Source organism: Labrus bergylta, chromosome 19, assembly GCF_963930695.1.
Source record: "Labrus bergylta chromosome 19, fLabBer1.1, whole genome shotgun sequence".
NCBI classification, from domain to species: Eukaryota; Metazoa; Chordata; class Actinopteri; order Labriformes; family Labridae; genus Labrus; species Labrus bergylta.
In genome coordinates this window covers 10,887,872-10,910,423 of record NC_089213.1, presented here as the reverse complement: position 1 = coordinate 10,910,423, position 22,552 = coordinate 10,887,872, and the positions used below count along the sequence as shown (strand labels likewise).

General features: G+C 39.7%; 1 protein-coding gene across 3 annotated transcripts in view; it reads right to left on the bottom strand.

The window, feature by feature from the left end:
- ctdp1 (CTD (carboxy-terminal domain, RNA polymerase II, polypeptide A) phosphatase, subunit 1) overlaps positions 1-22,552 on the bottom strand; it is a 69,128-nt gene that overhangs the window by 46,310 nt on the left and 266 nt on the right. For 2 of the 3 annotated variants that reach the window (XM_029279395.2, XM_065948224.1), the window contains exons 1-11: positions 22,305-22,552; positions 21,058-21,141; positions 19,268-19,361; positions 17,958-18,086; positions 17,249-17,399; positions 16,383-16,473; positions 14,914-15,080; positions 10,347-11,384; positions 7,067-7,208; positions 6,704-6,934; positions 2,712-2,865 (exon numbers count right to left, since the gene is read on the bottom strand). The exon at positions 22,305-22,552 is cut by the window's right edge and continues 266 nt beyond it. In XM_029279395.2, the coding sequence (XP_029135228.2) occupies positions 2,712-2,865; positions 6,704-6,934; positions 7,067-7,208; positions 10,347-11,384; positions 14,914-15,080; positions 16,383-16,473; positions 17,249-17,399; positions 17,958-18,086; positions 19,268-19,361; positions 21,058-21,141; positions 22,305-22,552 (2,529 nt within the window). The remainder of the gene's footprint in view (positions 1-2,711; positions 2,866-6,703; positions 6,935-7,066; positions 7,209-10,346; positions 11,385-14,913; positions 15,081-16,382; positions 16,474-17,248; positions 17,400-17,957; positions 18,087-19,267; positions 19,362-21,057; positions 21,142-22,304) is intronic. The other variant, XM_020644100.3, reaches the window with a different exon arrangement.

The following is a 22,552-nucleotide window of genomic DNA, read 5'->3' as shown; positions in this document are numbered from 1 at the left end:
CCTGATTCAAATGATTTTGCTTATAGTGGAAAGTTTCATTGTTGTTTTTTTTTTGCTCATTGATCCATATTCTCATTTGAGTTTAATCACATTATCAAACTATATTTCTTCTAATTTAATGTTGAAAAACAAGTAATTCTATGACAGGGCAATGTTTTTCTCACTCATTACATCTGCAGTAATGTGACCTTATAACCATATAACACATGTCCAATACGGAATACACTCACACTGACGGCCCAGTTTGTGCAGATCAGACCATCATTAAACATTTACTGAACTCTACTGATCCTAATGTTCTACCAAAAATGAGTCCCCATGATTTAAATTCAGTGAAATACAAACACACTAGATCCATTACTATCCACAAACTATTAAAAAAAAAGTCCCCTATTCCGCTGACCTTTTGAGAGTCGGGTACGGCTTCATCCTGGCGCTCTCTCGTCTACGTGCTCTCGTCTCATGTGCTCTGGCGCCCCGCTCCTCCAGAAATTTACAACGGCAAGTGCGCTGGGCCAAGAAGCAGTTCACGAACTCGCACTTATAAATGATTATTTACAGTCTATGATTAATTCAAACATTACCACCGCGCGGAAAGAAGACAAGAGTGTAGAAGACGGTGAAGCAGACGGCCCAGTTTACAAGAAGCCCAAATGAATGTATGAATGAAAAGACGTTCAAACGAGTCACGCAGAGGGGAGAGTAAGAGCGCCGTTTCTTTTCAACAGCTGAACCGACGCTGCTGATTGAGCTGTGTGTTTATATATTACTAAAAATGCACATATACATATAGAATGGCGAAATTGCTTATTTTTTATTTAGTCTTGAATGTATAAGCACCTAGTATGTTTGTAATATATCACATGTACACTACAGATATTTTTATTTCCGGAGCTATATGTTGAAAATTAGAAGCTCAGTGGGCTCGGCTTCATGCATCCAGGTGAGAGCACACAGACGAGAGCACACAGACGAGAGCAGCCTGGCTGCAGACATACAGTCTTGCCTTTTGATGACAACTCATTACAGCCTTTAACAGCCAATGAGTGCCTTTGTCGAAAGGAGGTGCCTCCCCCTGTCCTGAAGGCCAATTACACGCCACTGTCCCCATGACTGAAATCTCTTGTAGCCAATGAGATTCTTGAAACGTGGATATGCTGCTTCTATCAATACTTCAGGTTGCTTTCTTCTTGCACACATAAAGAGATCGATTCAAAGTACGAGTTTTCAGAACTGTATTGAAAGTATTAATAAGGTGATATTTATACTATTATATTTAGGCCATGACTTATTTGAAGAAAACAGGCAAATCTATGTAAAATTAGACATTAAACGCCACCATATAACTGGAATGGAATAATCCATGTGCTCAACTATGAGAATGGCAGTCGACTGAGGCTGTGAAAACAAATCGCCAAGTACTCAACTATATGGGGTCAGCCCTAATTCCCAAAGTGCTATCGACAAGTCATCCTGAAAAATTACCAAAAAGCAACAAAACCTGAATGGAGGAACCACAGCAAGTGGTATAACAGAGAGGGACTGTAGCTAACCTTGATCAATGCAACATGCAATTGCTTACAAACAAAAGGCTGTCAGTTGTTTTCTGGTAAAAGTTTCACACTTTCACTGTGTAGTCAGAAGAAAACACCGACCATGATAATGACTGCGCCATTGCAGACAGTTAAGCAAAGTAAGAGAGAGAAAATCTGAAAGCTCCTATCACATCATTACTCGGTAGGAGTAAAAGGGAACACACAACGACAAAGGAAGTAAGTCTTTAGAAAATGTTTGTGATGATACTTTAGACCGCATAAAAAGATGGATGGAACAAAAGTCACCTAGGAGTAAAGCCAAAACATTTAGAGCTCCCCCTGCTGACTGGCTGCAGTATAGATCTTTACCCTGCCCCCTCCATGGTAACAGATAAGACATGGGTAAAACTATGAAGTTACAACATACGTCAAATACATTTTTGTCTAACCTACAAAGTTATCAGAGTGATTTTTTTCCAAGTGTTCCTTTTCTGAACATTTTTAAAAAAATGTGTTATTGTTGACAAATGCGGCTTCTTGTAGCGTTCTTAACCAAACTGACGGAGAACAACAACAAAAAAACTCAACAAAAAATAACAATGCAGTCTATGAACTTTCCATAGCTGTGAGTGCTCCTAACTAACACAAAAATGTGTTCTGCTGTGGACTACACTGACCTGAGGGATCGTTGGCGGATTATCCGTAAATTAAATGTATGTTTCAGTCAGTGGAAGGGGGGTTGCCTAAATTCTGCGGTTGTACCAGCCAGCTTCCTTCAGCACGTTTTAATTCCAAATTGCAAAACCAGCGCAATATGTCAGCGCCTATTGCAAGGTATTTTTGCTTCACTTTTGTACAATGGAAGGAGCTGGAGACGCACTGTCCATATTAAGATACAGTCAACAGATAACACTGAAAACATTTCTTTGATTGTTGGACACTGGCCCGACAGATGGATATGCTTTGGAGGATAAACCTAACTGGGGAAAAAATAACCAGTCGCTGCTGAGACCAGAGTATTTGAATGATATGGTCACTTTACAGTCTTATGTATTTTCCTCTCTTAAAGCAGATACACATTTCAGAGCTCATTAGACATTTAATTCCTATTCTGTTTCATTTAATATTGACACAAAACAGTATGTCATATAGTCAATAATTCCCCCCCTTTCCTACCTCTTTGTCCATGCTCTCTAGGTCCTCCTTGCAAAGAGTGTACAGAGGATTCGTTTCTGACATGCTCGGCTGCCGTTTCCGACGAGATGGTCCTGGCTGCTCGTTGTCTTGGCTGGGTCCTGCCGCGTCATCTTGCTGACTCTGTGAAGTTCCCCTGATTGATAAAAACACAAAGAATGTAAACTTATTTTACCAGCCAGACAGAAAGATAAACATACATAAACAGACATAAACATGAATATATATGATAGGTTAAAATGTTAAATATAATGATGGAGTGGAATCTTCGGTTTCTATCCAGAAGATTCAACTCCCATTTTTATGCCTTTATTTCAGAGACAGGACAGTGGATAGAGTCAGGAATTCGGCAGAGAGAGAGAGAGAGAGAGAGAGAGAGAGAGAGAGAGAGAGAGAGAGAGAGAGAGAGAGAGAGAGAGAGAGAGAGAAAGAGAGAGAGTGGGGAATTAGATTAGAAAACCTTATTACATACAGGAAAGGAGCCAGAGGTCGGATTCGAACCTGGGCCTCCTGGAGGACTACAGCCTCGGTGCCATGCTGTCATGCATGGTGCAGAGTTTTTCTAACGTAGGCAGAGCAAAGCCTGTCATATATTCAGTTTTTCTTAGTCTGTAGACCAGAGGCAAAGCCCCTAATGCATTGGCACACAGCCCGTTGGTGCACATGATCCCCACTCTCTTCTCCTCCATCAACAAAAACAAAGACCGAAATAAACACAAAAAAACAAGTAGCTGTTTTCTTCTGAGACAGCAGGAAAATCAAGAAGATACCAGAGCAAAAAGCAAAAGAAAAATGAAAAAACACAACACTTTTCTTGATCCAATTTGTTTTCTTAATGCAGTGCAGAGGCATTCAACTGTCAAAGACACACACTGGATTCTTTTGAATTACTTTATTGTACTCAAACGTTGGAAATACTGGACTGGGGTTTTGTTAATGTTACTCACTCCTTTTTCAGGACATCCCTACTATCTATTCTATCATGTGTATTGTCTGCATGTTGTGCCACTGAAGCAGTCATATTATCAATGAAGTTGATTAAAAAATATAGAGAAACCTGTCTTCTGCTATCGTATCTGTCTTTTTTCATGTCTATAAAAAAATATATATTTTTTCTTTTCAACATGTTTTTATTAAAGCAAGTTCAACACATACAGTGCAATTGGGATGCAGTCAACATTTTAATTTTTTTCTGTCTATAAAAATATTGTAGGATAATTAAATATGTCTGTGGCTGGAAAACAACAGCTTAATGTGCATAATCTTCCTCCTTATAATAATAATAATAATTAAAAAATATATTTGATGTTAAAATTTAATTGGGAAGAGGAAGTTCTCGTACTTCCTGTTGGCAGTGCTTAATTTAACAGATCTCCTTTGATGATAACATTCACGTTAATACAACTCCCTTAAAACACCACACTGCCTTTCATCCATGATTTATGTTGGACACTGTCATGCTTGTGATTAATAATTTCAGTATCGTCATCTACTTGTTCGCTTAACAAGATTCAAGCCGCAGTGACAAGCTTGTAAAAAGATGGTAAGGATATTTCACTGCTCTTAAATTATGTGGAGAAGTCAGCCTCTCGCTTTCACCCGAATGGCAGACATACACATAGAGAGGACACAAACACAAACACACACACACACACAGATTTATAGAGTACAAACTCCTCATTAGCATCCGTAACTGATGGATGAATGACAAATGGAGTCGAAGATCACCGAGGTGACTTGAAGAGCTGTGAAGCTTTCCTCTACCTGCCAAATCCTTCCAGTCAAACTGTAGGTGGAAAAATAAATGAGCACTAGACTGAAAATAAAATATTTGTATGTCTGGACGAGTAAAAAAAAACTTTTTGAAATGTTTCCACTTTACACTAAGAGACTATTTTGCCTAGTGGTACCAAAGTGGAATTGAATTTTGATTGATCCTTTTTAAGACATAACATGTAGCTGGAGCTAAGCCACACATTCTGTGGTTGACAGGTATCCCCTGCCACCAAATACTGCAAACAACCAGCACAATAAAAGGTCTGTTGTTGGGGTTTATGGTGCTTCAGTTGATAGCTGAGCACTCGGCATGTCTCTATTGAGGGTAATTCTTGTAAACTGAATGTAGTGTAGCACTGCACCAACATCTGTTGTGGCTTACAGAGAACAGAGGGATGGAAACGAGTCCTGGGGGGGAAATCAATACATTTAAAATCTGTGGGGAGTGATACTACATTGAAAAAAAAAAAGATTAGAGCAACTGTTGCTCTTTACAAAAGCTTATTTACATGTCTATAGCTTATCAATCTAGGTACTAAATGTCATGATGTGAATTTGTAATTTCACATTTCCGCACCACACTGAATTGACCTGTGTGTTCAGGGAACCATCATAGCAATGATGAAAAGTGAAAAAGGTCCCCTTTTATCAATTTGTGCATAAACAAAGTAACATTAGCATTAATTAAAATTTTATCATTGGGTCCGCTGCACATGTTTGAAGTAGAGTCCGACCGATTAATCTGCCAGTTGATAATATTGGCTGATATAACCTTAATCCAGTGACTATCAGTATCGGCTCATTTTATCCCAGATATGAGCCAATGTTACTAGATTTATTCAGCAGTCAAAAAGCATTTCATTTGAGAATCTTTGGATTACATTAGCAGTTCTCTTTCACCAGCAGAGTGTGCTTTATGGATTACAACAAGCATTATCACTCTCCAGGGTGTCAAGCAGTGATGCATGTACATGCTCAGTTACTCTCCAGTTGAGTGACCATCTTGTCGTCATTACATTTCTTTTCAACAAGTGTTTGATCATATATCAGTATCGGCCCCAAAAATCCCATATCGGGCCCTTGTTTGAAGCCAAGAAGAGCCCTTACTAAACAGAGCTGTTATTAACACCCTTAGGTATTGTAGTTATGAAGTTCAACGAAGGCGATATGCAGATTTGAAACGACAAAGAGGTAAAGCTCAAGCTGGCTTTCAGCCTACTCTCAAACTGCAGCAAGTCAAATCAAGTCAGTCAATGCAAACTTGTGAATAACTCTGCTTAATGAGATCCAAAGGGATGAGCACATTTTCACTCCTTGTACAATGTGTGCAAATGAAGAAATAAGATATTGATGCAACATTTGTTGTTTGAAAAAAAGTCTGTAATCATGTTTATTTCTGCTATTAAAATAGTCTTTTAATAAGGGACCTAATGGGGATTCCTTGGCTTTTGCAACCAGCCTCATGTGGACACTCGAGGATCTGTGGCTTTTTCCATTTCCTCATTGGCTTCATTTTTTTCAACATCGGAGGTTATCCTTTTAGGTGGTTATGCTTTGTGATTATTTTCTCAGATAATTACACACTTAATTTCAGGAACCAGAACCAATCATAGCAAAATTGACAGGGTAGCCACATGCATGGCATTAGCTGATTGCTGATGTCTGTGGGTGTTGACCTTGGGAGCCAATTTTTGCATTCTGAATTTTATACAGTTAGCAGATGATTTTTTTTTTAGCACTGCATTTATAGATTTCTCAACAAAAACGGTGACCTACGCTACTGTTACATATGTGCACTAACTGCTGACTTGACAATAGAAAGCTAACTATTCATAACTCACCATCCAGTGAAATTAACACTTTCAGATGTAGAAGCCTTTGATTCCGACTCGAGACGACTGAAACATAGGGCTGCACAATTGCCATATGATGATTGTCACGTGTGCCATGGTTATGTGCAGAGAAATGCTCCTGACAGCATGAGCTTTTTTTTAACAATTTTAAATCGTTTTGAAGTTTTATATTTCATTCAGATTTTTGTGTGTGCTTTTTTCACCTTCATTAACACATTTACATTTTCAGTATCTCAAGCCAATTTCTCTTTGTCCAAACTCTAAAAGAAAAAAACACAGAATATGGCTTTATATCAGTGCATTCATTTTGAGCACTATATTGAGCTGCTTTTATTTTGTTCTCACCTGAGACAAGTCTGCTCTCTTTGATCAGACAGCAGCATAGACCCTGACGTCTGGAGGTAGGGTGGTAGCCGTGACACCTGAGGGCCCCTGCGGATCAGCTTCCCAGTGACAGGGTCATAGGTTCGGACCTCAGGGGCTGGAACTGGGGGTCTGTGTTGAATGGCTGAGGGTTGGAAAAAAGGCTTCTGCAGAAAGCCCAGATTGTCAGAAAACGCTGCTGGACTATTGCTCCTACAACAGACAAAAGAGAAGATATCAAATTTGGAGTTACTGGTTCCTTGATAAAAGATTCTGATGAATTATTGTTCATGGTAACGACTTGGGTGGCTTGTCAGACAACATCTCATGAAACAGCGGATTTACCTTGGTGTTTTGGAATAGTCCTCTTTTAGTGGGTACAACTGCTCCTCTACCCTCTCCCAGCGCTCCAGGCAGCTCCACAGCCAGTCAGGATTTACAACGTGGAGGTGCTTGCAGCCTTGAGCCTGGCGAACCTTCTCTGTGCCTGGGGAACAGAAATGAAAGAGGGAAAGGTGAAAAGGTTTTGACCTTACCATCAAAGGCTATTAGAACACACACACGCTGTGGGTCTTCTGAATAATTCAGATCAATGTTGAGACAATAGTAAGAATCATTTACGGCTGAATAGTATTAGAAAGATACAAAGGAAGATGTTTCTAGTGGACTTATTGAAGTCACTCTCCTTTCATTTTTGAGTCAATAGTTTTCCAACAAAATTCAAAGTCATGTTTTGTTCAGTGAAATCCACAGAGTGAAGTGTTTCTGCATGAATGAGACTAAATTGACATTTTACACAGACTGCCTCAAATCTCATTAACCCTTGGTTATTGTAGTCATGCTTGGCTTAAAATCCAATTCCTGTCCACACATGACTTCTCCTTCTGTTTGTGCACGTATCCTCTTCAGTCCGTGTACAGTACGCTGTTCCTGAAGTGTGTTGATCTGCTCACTAAAAGGATGTTTTTTTTATGTAATCTCCATGAACAGAGACTTAGCCTTGTTGTTAACATGCTGCTAGACTGTCTCTGTGAGAGATTGTAAAAATGAATGGTTCAATCAACTGAAATGACAATACATTCATTTTCCTATATTCCTCTTAACAAGACTAACAGAAAGAAAATATATTAAGTCTACTCAGTTATTTGTAATGTCTGTCACTGCAGTCACCGATTTCTGTCACACAAAGCTGTTTTCAGCTGATTTACAATCTAAATTCCCACTGAAGATATTCACAGTAAGTCATAGGACTGTTTAAAGGAACAAGATATTTATTTTTAAATCAGAATCAGAAATCAATCTCAAGCTTTATTTGTACAGTGCCAAATCATTACAAAAGTTATCTCACGGCACTTCACAAAATGAGCAGATCTAGAGCTTACTGTTTGTTAAATTAATACTAATACATGTAAAGGAGCAGATCATTAAAGAGAAACTTCAGGAAGTGCCAAGAGCATCACAAAATAAAGGTCCTCACTGTAGTTTTAATTACTTTATATATCGGACAATGACTTAACACTTAGATCTTTAAATGAATATAAACCTGTATAAACTTGTTAAATGTCTAGTCAGGGCAGCCCTTACTATCCATAACCCCTCAATCAGCATATAGAAAATAATAAACTCAACATATCAATCTAAAAATGTGTTAACTGTGCATAATGAATGCATGTCAAACACAAAATTCTTTCAACGCAATCTGTATTTCGGTTTCTTTTCAGACTGTGTGACCGACTGATTGCACATCCCAGATCCCGTCTTTGGCTGATTTTTCTGTCCTACTCCGGCTCAACATGAGCGGTTAACGAGTGCCTCTCTCAGCAGGAATGTATCCTACAGGAATGCTGCTTCCACTTTCTTTGATTGTTTTCAAAAATCTAAACTCAAATATGTTTCTGTAAAAGCCTGGAACCCTCTTCTGCTGCTCTTCAGACAGAGAAGAAATTCATAAAGAGGCTGCATTGTTTGTATGTTGTTAACTGCCAAGAAAAAAAAAAAAAACTGTTTTTCTGACTACAGTAACAACTGATGACATCATTGTAGGGCAGCAGTAATCAATTATTTTCATAATCAAGTGTTCTATTGATTATTTGAATAAGCAATATTGAGTGCTCAGCAATTATTTTCATTAAATCCCTTTAGCTTATTGAGAACAATAGCAATATAGAAAAGGTAAATAAAGCAGCTCTCTTAAAATGAAAAACTAAGGTTTTTGTTTTCACGGTTCTTACTCCTGTTTTTGTTTTTTATAGATGTTTATCAGAAGTTTCTTTTACTGCTATAACAACACAAATGTCCCTGTTCAGGCACTAATAAAGGACTATCCTATCTTTAAAATAAATAGCATATGTACTTGGTGGGGGACACGTCAGACATGTAGCTGCAAGAGCTGGGGATCGAACCCCCAACCTTCCGGTTCAAAGACAACCGACTCCACCAACTGAGCCACAGCCACACAAGTGCCCAGCACTAATACCAAGCAGATCTAGACGTAAAAAATCAGTTGTTTGTACAGTAGGAGTGGGCAAGATGATGTGGGGTCAAGACCAACGTTGGATCTCTCTTCATCACAATCCTGCATTGAGCATTCCGTTCTTGTAATTCAAGCTGACATTTGACCTTTTAGGAAACATGTCATTACCTATCAATTCATCCTATATGATGTCATTTTATGGCCATAATATTTTTAAGGGTGACCCCATTGCCTTGACTTTTGACCACTAGATCGTCTCTGACTCACAGAGGAGCAATATGTAAGAAATCTACAAAATTAAATCATAAAATGAATTTCTACATCATCAGACATGAAGGACACCTGATATATTGCTGGCGTCCTCCATCTTAGTATCAATTCAGGTCCTAAACGGTCTGAATTTGTTTGGACCAGAGAAGGTAGGCAGTAATAAGGCAACCCAAACAGCCGTTTTCGACACCCCTCAGTCAAGATATGAGACCAGTTATCACAGCAAACCAACAGGTGTTGCAGCGATGGAGGCAGGCAATGGAACTGGGTCAGATAAATGATTTTACCCGACCTAAAAAAAAAGCCTCTGCATTTTTCTAATAAGCTCCAACACCAGAAACGTGATTAAACTAGAATACATTTTGGCAATGCTTTTCAAAAAATGAAGAGAGGTTAGAGCACAGAAAGGTTTCAAGACCGGTACAGAGCTGGTTAAAACTGAAGCTTCAGTGACCGCGACATGGCATTATGTGTGCGCATCGCCTTTAAGGAGGAGGGGGGCGGGGGGGGGATGTTTTGAATTTGGACTGCATGATCCAGTTTCAACGCAACGTGTCGGAGATACACATTGCTCCTTTAAATGGGACGTTTGTTTCCAGATGCCATGAAACTCCCTTTAAACCTTGGAAAAACAAGTTCTCATGAGCATATACACCAGAAAACACGTGTTGCTTTCTATGTAGTCTTTATCTTAAGTGGAATTACAAGACAGAGTCCTGAACTAATGCCTACAAAGACAGTTATACGTATTATATTGTAACCTCGCTAGAACTGCAGCATACAACTAGGAGTCATTATCTAAAAAGGTTGAAATGAATCATTTCTTGTAAAATTCACATTCAATATGCAACTGCTGTATTCCTGTTGGACATTTGTACTTACCAGCTCTTGCTGCGATGAGATGCGTTGTCTGACTTGGATCTTTGGAGCTAAGAAGCAAGTTCTTGCCTATCTTAGCCCCAAGTGCTTTGGCATGGTAAAATTCCCGCGTCCTCTCCATTGGGTAGTTGGTCGGGTACAAGCCGCTGAACACTATCATTGTGCCTTCCAGCGTCTTGCTTTTCAGCTCTGGCACGATCTTGCGGATATCTGGGGTTTCAGATGCCTCCTTCTTCAGGTAGCCCTGGTATCGTGCGTAGTATTCAGCGTGGATCCTTTGCAGCACTTCCTCTAGATAGATCAGGTGATCGTCCTGGTCTATATCAATTTCTTCTTCCTCCTCTTCATCCTCCATGCTCTGGTCAAGCAGCTCCTCTCCCATGGTGACACCAGATTGCTCACTATTCTGGGATTCCGTTTCAGGTTCTATCCGATCGGGGCAGCCATTACCCAGCTCAGGATCAGGAAGAAGAACTCCTGACGGTTCTGCCGTGTCACAACTGGCTTCTCCCTCACAGCCACCTTTACTGTGCCCGTCCCTTGCCCCATCCTCATCACCAGGCTCTTGCGTTACTCCTTCTTGTCGGGATTTTGCCGACTTGATTTCACCATCACTCTCTGACGAGGGAGGCTTGTCAGAAATTGAGTCATTGTCACTGTCACTGGAAAGGTCAAAGTCCAAGTTATTGGACTCATGGCTGGGTACAGATGAGTTTGTACTGTCCTGTGCCTCTCGTGGCAACAGTGTCCTGTTGCTATCTACATCCTTAACATTTGTTCTGTCGTCCACCTGAGCGTCCCTCGACCCCAGCCCAGGCTCTGCCTCGGTCTCTGACCCTTTACCTGATTCATCCTCCACCACACCTGCAGGATGTGTCCGTTCATTTGTGGATACTCCCTGAGAAGACTGTGTTGTGGACTCTTCCTTTTCGGAAACGCTTTGGTCTTTTGCCCTTTTCCTGGGGCCATTACTCAGCTCATCAGCAGCAGGTGTCCCTGATGGCTCTGCGCTCTCTGCTGATCGACTTGACGGGCCTCCTGCTGGAACAAGACAAGGTGATCGCAAAGTATTCAAGGACATATGCACCAGAATCAATAGGTGAGGTAACTGGGAGAAAGGCTACAGATGAATGGATTCTGGTGTCAGTGTAGCCAATCAACATCCTGACATCAGCAAATTACCAATGCGTCAAATATTAAATCAGTAAATTATTAAATAAATGATCACGTAAAAAAAGTTTCTGCAAATAAAGTATAAAGAAAAAAATGGCATTAAGAGTTTTTATGTTCAGTAATGTCACTAAAATAAAATAAATATAGAACTCCTCTCAATGGTAGTAGCATGTTGTCTGTCACCTTTCAAGTAGCTGTTTCAAGAGTTTATGCAGCGTTGCTACTGGCTTAAAACAATAAAGTGATGATCAACTCCAAAGTACTGCACATGTTATGGTGATGGGTGATGGGTAATGGGTGTGGGTGTGGGGGGGGGGGGGGGGGGGGTTGGGCTGTAGCAATCTCAGAAGTCATTAGCCGAGAGGTGGGGTAAATGCCTGACAGGTTAATCGTTAATCACAGGATGGCACACAGAGACAAACAAACAGGGCTTTGGGGCTTCACAGTCACAAACTTAAAATCTCCAACGTCTATGATTGTATCGATAATATAACACCAATATTAAAAACTCCAAAATCCTACAATATTTCAGGAAAATAAGGACCCAGATTTCACAAAAAGCTGTGTTTTAAATGGTCTATCATGACTTATGCAATGCATTTAACAATACAGAGTGTGCTCTGAATTTTACTGCACAATTTGAGAGCATACAGCATCATTAACAGTAACAGTTAAGGCCCTTTTCACCATGTTCTATAAATAATGGAGGGCCTGTGGCCTTGTGATAATGAACCAACTAGCCATAAACTACCTAAACCTTTATGGTAGAACACACTGCCCAGAATTGAAGTCAGAAAGAGCTGCTTTGGCTGCAAATCTTTTGCCTAAAGGAAATTAGATTCTTCTGGGTATGCCAAGTCACTCTATTGCAAGTGACTGTATGAGTGTGAAACCAACTTGATCATAAGTGATTACTTGTAAGCAATTATAATTAGAAGTTTACTTCTTCCAAGAAGTGAACTGTACCATTAGGAGCCAAAATACTGCATGGATAGGAAGAAAACCTCAATAATGTGAGGAGGCAGGTCACGCTAGAGCAGTCACAGGCCAGTAGACAACAGCCTTCACAACACAAATGCAGCAACTTAGAGTGTGGGCCAAACTTTCCAACAGTGTTGGGTGCATTCACAAACACAAAAGGTATTTTTTTAAGACCTACAGGGTTTGTAACATTTCAATATCAAGAAGTCTGACGACTGTCTCTGCGTGATTGTTTCCTCGGAGTGTTATAATGATAATCACAAGCAAAATGTGCTGCCATTGTTGTTTATGGAAACAATCTTACTTTATGTCACAAGAGGTTCACAACGTGTCAAATAGAGATGAGACAGATCCTAATATCGCTTATTGGGTCCGATATTTACTTTTTGCGCCGATCCATGTAAGCAATCAAGAAAGAATGTTGGGCACTTTAAAAATTCTCAGCTCGTACAGTCTCACTTTGAAGACGTTCAGACTGAACTGTAAGAAGTGTCCACAAATTGTCTCCATCGAGACATGCAGACGAGATGAAACAGCTTCTTCTATATGATCAAAAGCATAAATCTTACACAGTTTTAAAGATTCAACTTGAAAACCTGACAGTTGTTGCTGCTTCCTCTTTGTATGTGAAGCCAGCTCAAAGTTCAAACTCATTTATTTGGAATGGTTTTTGATTTTTATGCAATTCAAATAAATATATTTTTTGCTCTATGAATAAGAAATGGTGTACAACAACTTTCTTTGTGTAGCCAATACAACAACAATAAAAATATTAGTTATTACAAAAACATATGAATCTGAATAAGTATCAGAACCGGTACCCGAGTATCTGAATCGGATCGGAAATGGAAAAAAGTGGATCGGTGCATCTCTAGTGTCGACCTGATCAAAAGGCTGTGATTATTAAACTTTGTGTGGCATTGAGAAAGTTTGCAAGCTTGTCCTCCTTCTCCAGCTGCTATTTCGCCGTCACACCATCGTGCTGCCACATAGAGTATAGAAATAAAACAGTCATCTAGAAATCACTCCATTTCTGTGAAGAATTGAGGGCCTTTCACCGCACTCTGTTGATCTTTAACTTCCTTCCTTGCACAGTCTCCATGTTACATGTTTATCACTTTTTCTTTAGCCTGATGTCTTAAAATAAATAAATAAGTTTAAAGCAGGCCAGTTTGTGTGGATCTCTGTAACAGTGCGTTGATAAATGATGCCTCCTAAATTAGAGGGCATCACATTTTTGTTCTAATTCTAGCATTCTTGATTAAACATGAACCTCCTGTATCCATTTCTTAACCACGTCCTTTACTTCAAAATGTCTGAACATGCCTAGAAAACAGCATACTTTAACATCTGCTTCATACGTGAATGTGTCTGCACTTATATTTGTTAGAAATGTGCTTGAGGCTAATTGTAGCCTTTGTTTTATCCACATAAGAAAAAAATTCTCCTTTGTATCAACAATAAAGCCTACTGCTGAGCCTGGCAGCTGTTGTAACATGGGATCAGTACAATCAGGAATTATCACTAATTGATGTGACAGCCTGAGTGTGGGTGTCAATGGGGAGGGGGGGGGGGGGGGTCCTGCTAAAGCACCCTGGGGAGACACATTAGCTGGCTCCAAGCAGCTTGTTTGGTGTAATGATGATAATGCAGGGGATAAATCTGTGTTTTGAGAAGATCCCCTTTACAAGTTATATGAGGTGAAAGTATCAAAATCCTTAAAGATCATCAGAAATAACTAATCCCATTCATACACATTCATACTCCACTGACGAAGCAGCGGGAGCAATTCAGGGTTAAGTGTCTTTCCTAAGGTCACATCGGACAGGAGCGGGGGGGATCGAACCCTCGACCTTCCGGTTGAGAGACGGCCGACTCTACCAACTGAGCCACAGACACCCACTGTTACCATCATCTACAATAACAGTTATAACAGTGTGAACAGTGCTGGCTTCAAATGAATACATCTCTATATACATAAGTTATATAAACTTCAACAGTTAAGTAGCTGAGTGAGGGTCAGAATGACTTTTCAAGTGAGTATGAACGTCGAAAACATTTTGAACCATTCTTGGCCTTTTACCCTCTTCGGAAGTTGACATTAACAACGAGTTGATATTGGGTTAGATAAGTTAGAAACATGTAAGGTGCAATTTCTATGAAATGAAAGGGATACTATTAAAAAAACAAGTAACGGACCATGTAACATTCGGAAAGCACTCTGGACTCAGAAGGGCAGCCGAGGATCAGTGACTCAACTGGTCTGACTTGCTTGTCAGAAACTGCAGCAAAAAACTGCCTCTCAGGGATATGCTCACAGAACCGAAAATGAATCAGTGGACAGCGTATCCTCGGTTGTCCACTTAGTATTGGCTCAACTTGGAGCAGTGCTATCAAAGATGTGTGGGCACTGTACCTTTCTTTGCCGTCTGAGCTTCCCGGGATCCAGGGGGAGCGTTGATGTCCCCCGTACCCTGGAAGTAAATGTATTTCTTCACAGTGATGAGGTTGGGTGCAAACTTCCACACATCCTCCCGGTCGTCGATTATGCAGACCATTGAGTCTCCGCAGGGGAAAAGATTCCTGTCAGGAAAACGGTGCGCAAGACACTCGTAAAACGACAGAGATTTGACCGATGCGCAAACTTTTACTGAGAAATGCAGCTGAAGCCATTATTTGTTTTCTATTTGACTGAAGTGAAGTAGTGACAGATGCTATGTTCTGCTATAAATCAAAATAAAAGGCTCTTCATTATCCTACACTTTTGTCAATCTTTTGTTTTACCAAGAAAATGCTACTGCTAACCATTCATAAGTGTCATACTGTAAGAGCTTTACTGTTTCTGCTGTGTACTGTGTGTACAAAAACAAAGGAACTAAAATAAAATGGTCCCATCGTTCCCTTGTAAAAAAGAAAAATGAGTCTAATCATTGGGAAAAATGGGGTTGTGGTTATGACTATATCAGTTAAGTGTAACTTAACTTTCTTCTTTTCCCCTGTTGTGCCAGAAAATAGTCGATCAACATTTCACAAACCTGAGGCCCTTATTGGCTACTGGGGGATGGCTAGCTACAATATCTAAATTTTGAGTTTTCATGGTGCATTCCCATTTTTACGAATCGTTGCCTATGTACTACATAAACACTTCATATGTCACATTTCCCATTTTCACTTTAGCACTGCAGAAAACAGGAGGACAAGCTTAAAGTCTGTGAGAGGAGGGTAAGCGAGGCCATCACTATTTGTTAAAATCATGACCAAAAGCAGAACTGAGGCGCGTGTAATTATGTAAATGCCCGATAAGAGAGGAAGTTTCTAAAGGAAGAAGAACAGCACAAATGAATTGTTACTGATACACTACCAGTGTCAAAGAAACACAGACAACCGGAGAAAAGACGGTGTGCCAACCAGCTCGGGGGAATATTCTTTAATCCCTCCGTGCTGTGCTGTGATCAGCAAACATTAATTAATCACTTACTTAGTTGGATTTACTGCAGGTATAAACAGTTCTTTGCTGAGCTTCAGAAAAATTATAGATTTGGTTAAAATAAAAAAATGTAAGTCTACAGTTTGATGAACCCAGGACTAGAACAGAGGCTGAAAGGGAGCAAACTATCATTCAGCTGTCCGTCAGTCTATGATAGGAAACCACTGATGTTGTGTTACTGCCTGGTGTAACATATTAAAAATGAAGCTTGTATCTGTTTCATTAGTGTAAAAGTTAAAGTCCAGAGCACTGAAAACAGGAAACTGTCTCTTTCTTTTTTTTTTTTTTTTTTTAAACTAAAAAGAGCTCAATATTATCCATAGAGAGGACAGGTGCATCACAGACCTAACTGAACACGACTCATGTAGCTGACACCTATCAAAGAAGCCAATTCCCACCTCAGATTTCCCGTCTTGGAGAAAGGATCAATGCATTCATCTCTAGAAAGGATGCGATGAGAGAAAAGCTTCTTTTCAGGGTCCAGAAAACCTAACAAAAGGAAAATAGAAACACAATTCAGATTATTTTTTATTGCAATCCAGCTTGATCTGAAATCTTAAACCCCTGGAATTTAAAATAATTTACTTTTTTTTTTTTGGTATTAACTCAGAATCAGAAAACTATCTCAGGGTTTCTTATAATGCCACAGAAAATTTTCTTTTTATGAAACCTGAGGCAGGCCCTTCTCTAAAACATACAGACCTCCACAAGGCATTGGGCAGTCGTAACAAAATCAGATTCAAAATGCATTAAACATCTTATGGAGGCAGAACAGTACTGAGAAAGGTGCTGCTTCAATTATATACAGTAATGACAGATTGCAGCATATATTATACAAGGCCAAATATAAACGCATAAAAACACTTCCTACACTACCTTGAATCATGAACTGACTCTGACTCTAATCAGTTACCCGACAAACGATGCTAAAACGAGGCTGGTAATGGGAGGACTGGGTACCTTCCAAAATGTTTAATGCAAAACATGAAATGGTTTTACACGTATTCTACAATTAAACCCCATTACTGCTTTCAAATGACACCTTTAACACGCGAGATGCATACCAGCCAAAAAACATTAGCAGACACTTCCCTCTTGTGGACAAAACCAGGCATTACAAGTAGGACACCAAGACATTTTTCTAAACTGTCAAAACTTATTTTAAGTATTCTATTGCATTTTAAAAATCAAACTATATGGATTCATCTAAATTGTGTCTAATGAGAGAAAAGTTCAGTGACATGTAAAACAACAAGTCAATTACCAGCAATGGTGTGAGCGTAAAGGCGACTCCCAAATGTGAAGACGTGTAACTCGTAGAGTTTGGCAATTTTCTCTAAGAATTCCTTGCAGTGTGGGCGTAGTCGTGTGTGGAGCATTGGCTCTCCTCGCCCCAGCTGAAAGTGGAAAATGCCCTGGGGGGAATAACAAGAGTATTTAATAGGACACCATTAATTCTACAAATGGACAGCATTAAGCTGTTTCAAATGTCATCCCGTCATTGACTGTGAAGCATTCGTAAATATCACAATAAAGCAGCAAAGGCAGTGAAAAAAAAAAAAGAGAGCTGACTCTGTAGGGACGGAGTCAGGGATACAAACAGATGTACAAAATGGACCGTTTAAAATGTTCCTTTAGTGCTCAAAAATGTTCTCAGAAGAGAGGTATGCATTCAACAAGTTTGTTAAGGCTTGGAAATAAATGTTCTATTACAAGAAAACTCCACAAGATGCCTTTAAGGTTCCTTTCAGACAGGCTGTTTCATTACCATGCATAATGAGGCAACACGTTTTTATTCAAGGCCTCAGATCTGTGCAGCTCGGGGTCAAGCATTTATCCTTTAAACATGAAATCCAAGTTTCATTTAAGATGTGGATAAAGTGAAGAAAAACAAACAGCTGTTCAATTCATCTGAGAACATTTACATGTGACTTTCTATAACGGTTTGAAATAGTGATCAAATGGAATGATACCTTGTTGGACATACGCTGGCAGTGCTGTTCAGTCGTGTGGATAAGTGTCTGGTCTAGATCCACCATCAGGACCAGCTTCTTGTTCCGATGGAGTCTCTGCTGGTCTTCTCTGCCCAGCTGTTCCGCTTGCTGTGAATGTAAATAATGAGAGGACTATAAGAAAACATCAAGGGGCCACCACTCACACTTAGTTCATGAATAAATCATATTTATTGACATTTTTATTACACAGTTCATCACATGATTTGAAGTTTTCTTTCTCTGTATTGTAGAGGAGCAGCCACTATTTTGAATGTTTTTGTATGGCACACTATTCGAGATAGGGATAAGGAAAATCAATCTGGAGGAAGATTTTTTTATTTATTTATCAATGTGAGAATAATTTAATTTTCAAGAATAGAGTTGACATTTCAGCATTGGAGTCAGGCATGGGGAAAAGGAAATGTAGATTTTCCCCTATTCACTGTCCTATCTCTCAATAAAAAGCCCCAAAATAAACTTAAACATTCTTTTTTTCATAAATCACAGAAAGAGAGAGAGAAAGAAAGAGAGAAAGAGAGAGAGAGAGAGAGCGAGAGAGTGAGAGAGAAAGAGAGAGTGAGAAGTCTGCTGAACAACACATCCCTCCCATAAGTGCAACGATTGTGGCGCTACGTCTCATTTTATAACTGAAGCTTCTCATGTTGTTGTTTTAATAACATTGTCCAGCTACTGTGATTGCGTTTCAAATGCAGCATCATAAATAAGCGCAGGTCTCCTGATGTGACAGCGGAATATCGAGTGCAACATTACAAAACACAAGTAATGAACCTTAGCGTCTCTAACAGACTACTGATGAATAATGTCAAAAAACACACAATTAACAAAGCTGAGGAATGAGGCAAGGTGGAACAAGCCGGCTGCTTTGTGTGAGAAATGAAATGGAGGAAGCAGAGAGGAGAGGAGCAGGTATGTGTGGTGTGTGTGTGTGTGTGTGTGTGTGTGTGTGTGTGTGTGTGTGTGTGTGTGTGTGTGTGTGTGTGTGTGTGTGTGGATGTATAAATAGAAAAGGACGGGAGTGAAGGTGGGTAGATAAAGTCGTTATTCACAAACTAAAATAAGTTAGATAATAAAGCAAAATTAAAATATATACAAGCCTAATCTTCAAATATAACACAAGCTAGTTAAAATATGGTTAGGACACCACCACCTCGTCCTCAGATGATGATCTGAGGCACTGTGCTTCAGAGAGGAAAGACAGAGATCCTATATTGTGAAGTGCAGCTGCCCTACTAGCCCAGTCTTCCAGGTATCTCCATCATATGACTCACCTCTGAGCTGACCATGAGCTCTGGGACACTGTGCACCATGGAGACTGTTGCTGTGGAGATGGGAGTTTGCTGTTTTCCATTGGTGCTCTGCAGCCTGAGAGGGAGAGAAAATAAAGAGAGTCATAGATTTTGTAGTTTGTGTGTCTATTACACCCTCTTGCATAACGTGTCAGTCGAGTAGAGGTTACTGGTTTATCAGAAAATATGTCTAACCACACAGAAGATCAATGATTTTGCCCGGTTATTGGCAAATCAACGAGGTCCTACCAAGAACTTTTTGTTTGTGAAGACTTCAAGCAGCATTAAGAAGCATTTATACAAGAACCTTTTGACCAGGAATGGTTTTTTTTTCAGGGTTGTTAAAAGCAAGAATTTACACCAGAAATGATTCAAGTGTTCACCCATGTTTGAAAAGGGATTTTCAAATTAATAAAAATTACATTCTGATATGTTGCTATCTCTACCACTCTAACTTGTAATACATTGTTGTACATGTAGGTTTATTCACTGTTCAGGGACCATAGAGACTAAATGGATTAGCTGAGTGACATTAGTCTTTTGAATATCGGTTTAAAATTGTTTTGCTTTTGTTACTAAATATAATTTATAATGCTTGGCATATGACTCTTATTGTGAGCTTTTATAAGGAGTGAAAAGAAAGAAAACACTTGGGAGGAAGATTGTGTTTTGAGCCATTAAGTCCTCAGGATGGCACTCCTATTCTCTTCCTAGGGATGCACGAAGATAAGACTGGAGAGGGATATGAGTCCAATACTGAGTCTGACGGCCGAGAAAAGCAACATAAAAGCAACAAAAGGAAGTCCTGCACCAGCTCGTGGCAGCTGTACTTAACGTGCAGTACATTTAAAAAAAAAAAAGAAAAAAAAAAAAGCTGTCTCAAAAATATGATATACAAAAGAAAAATCAATATTACTTTATGATAACCCTGAATAAGAATTTTCAAATTTTCACACCTTGGATGGGATCTTGTTAGCAACTTCAGAATATGGAGGTATTGGGTAGAATTTCCAGAAATTGTTCTTATCTTAGCGGACTCAATACTTCATGAAAAGGTTTTCAAAAGAAAGGTTTTGGAAAAGACTTTTTTTTTTACGGATGGTTATAAATGTAACCCTTTATTGGTTCCTGGGTTGAATTGTCAAAAAGAGTTCATAGTTCAAACAAAAAGGATTCATGTGTAGGCACGAGTCAAAGAAGCCTTATGAATCGTATGATGGTAATAAAGACCGCTTTTCTAAAAGCCTCATTCAGACTGACCTTGTTTTGTTCATCAAGTAACAGATTTTTGAGTTGAAAATCATACCTATAGTTAAAGTAAACCAGGTGTAAACAAACACCATGTATCCTCAGCATGCAAACTCTGAGGGGGATGATGTACCTAACAAGTTTCACTAACAAAGTTCTTTTAACAACAGTAAGAGGGAATGCCCTGAGTTGAATTCATCTTTCTTTTTATGACCTCCGGTGCCCCCTGATGGTATTAAATGAAACAGAATCAAGCATAAATATTTACTTTGGATTGAGTAGGTTTTTAAACACACAATACTGGGCCTTTCTTATCAATCATTTTAGAACTTATCATAATACTGTGCGATATTGTCAGCATGAACGCCTACATTCCTCTGGATGGTTTGTTCAGCTCAGTGTACTGGGAGGGTTACAGCGTGAGCAAAACTGGCCCAGCACGTCATTAAAAGAACAGACAGAGGAGGAAGGAAAACATGCACTTGTCCTTTACGGTGTAAAGGATCGCATTTGTATGTCCTTACTGAGTCAGGTCCTGGCCACATTCAGCACATAAACCCTTCATCACCACTGGATGGCTGCATTCCTCTATTCTGACGATTACACCTCTGGAAGAAAAAAAAAGAAATGAGAATGTTAGGGGTAAATACTTTATTTACTCGGATGAGGCAGGCAGAATCATTTAATAAATGTGTATTACTGAATAGTGTTGAACATCAGGTCAATGTTTCGGCCTTCGGTCTTCCCATATTATCCTCAAAACTCATCAACGGGATGCTTTGAGTAAATGGCAAATGCTGGGTGATTACCAGAGCTGTCAGTATTTACTAGTTCATCATTATTCATTAGGTCTTAAATAGATACATTATTCTGTTGTTGTTGTTTTTTTTATCACTAACTCATCAAAGGCTATTTAGTGCCAGGGTAAAAGTAAAGTATTCTCAGTTTAAGACTCCATTTTTTTTAACATTCTGAAATAATGGAATTACAAACATGCAATAAAAATGTGATTAATCACAATAAAGATTGTTCTCGTCTGACAGCTCTAGTAATTACCTCAAGAACAAGTTGTAAATCCAGTCAAAATGTTTGCATTTACTGTAATGTCGTAATCTTAATATGTCGTAAAAAGCACAATGTGAGGAGCAGAAGTCCCACAGTTTTAAAAAGCAGTACATTTTGACACACTGTACACGTTTTAAGTTATACCCAGCTCTGACAAAACAGCAAATTTCAAACATCTATCTGACACTTTCCCAGCTTGTACACATCGTTGCACGCGACTTTAGGAGACACTTCAAGACATACAAAACAAGGCGCCGCTTCACGGGGAGTTCGCCTTCAAAATAAAAGCTCTCCCAAGTTATAGCTCGTAACCACGATGTCGAGATAACAGCGGAACAGATTAAGAAACAAAAACATCCGATGCTAGCAACACTCTGCTCTGATTTTGGATTATGCTGAATAATTAATTTCGACAATACAAGCGTATACAGATTAATACAGCTTTTATTTTGAATGTTTTGGCCCAAAGTGTCCTTGTTTTGTTTTGACTAACTTGATATCGAGCGAGTGATGCGAGCACTGGTTTGAGTACGGCTAGCAAACAAGCTAACGTTAACCTACCTAAACACATAGCAATGTTAGCTTGATAGCTAGCTAAAACTGCAGTGAGGGAGATGTCAGTAACAAGCGACGCTAGGCAGAAGCCACAGCTAGTATGTGTCCTGCAGTTTTACTAAGCAGCCGTACAGGTAGCAAAGAGACTCACCCGGGGTGTATGACTTGGCCAAGTTGACAGCATAGCTCCTTAATTACTCCTGCACGGTCCGATTTCACCTTCTTCTCTGGCAGCCTCGGTGCCTCTGCCCCCCTTTCATGAGGTATGGGGGCGCACAGTGCAAGCACAGAGTCCACGTTCACAAGAGCCCCGGGTTTGACTTTCCACTCGAGAAGCCGGAGAGGGAGAGCCCCGGTCGGCCAGCGGATATCTGCCACCTGCACCACGGGGCCCTCCGC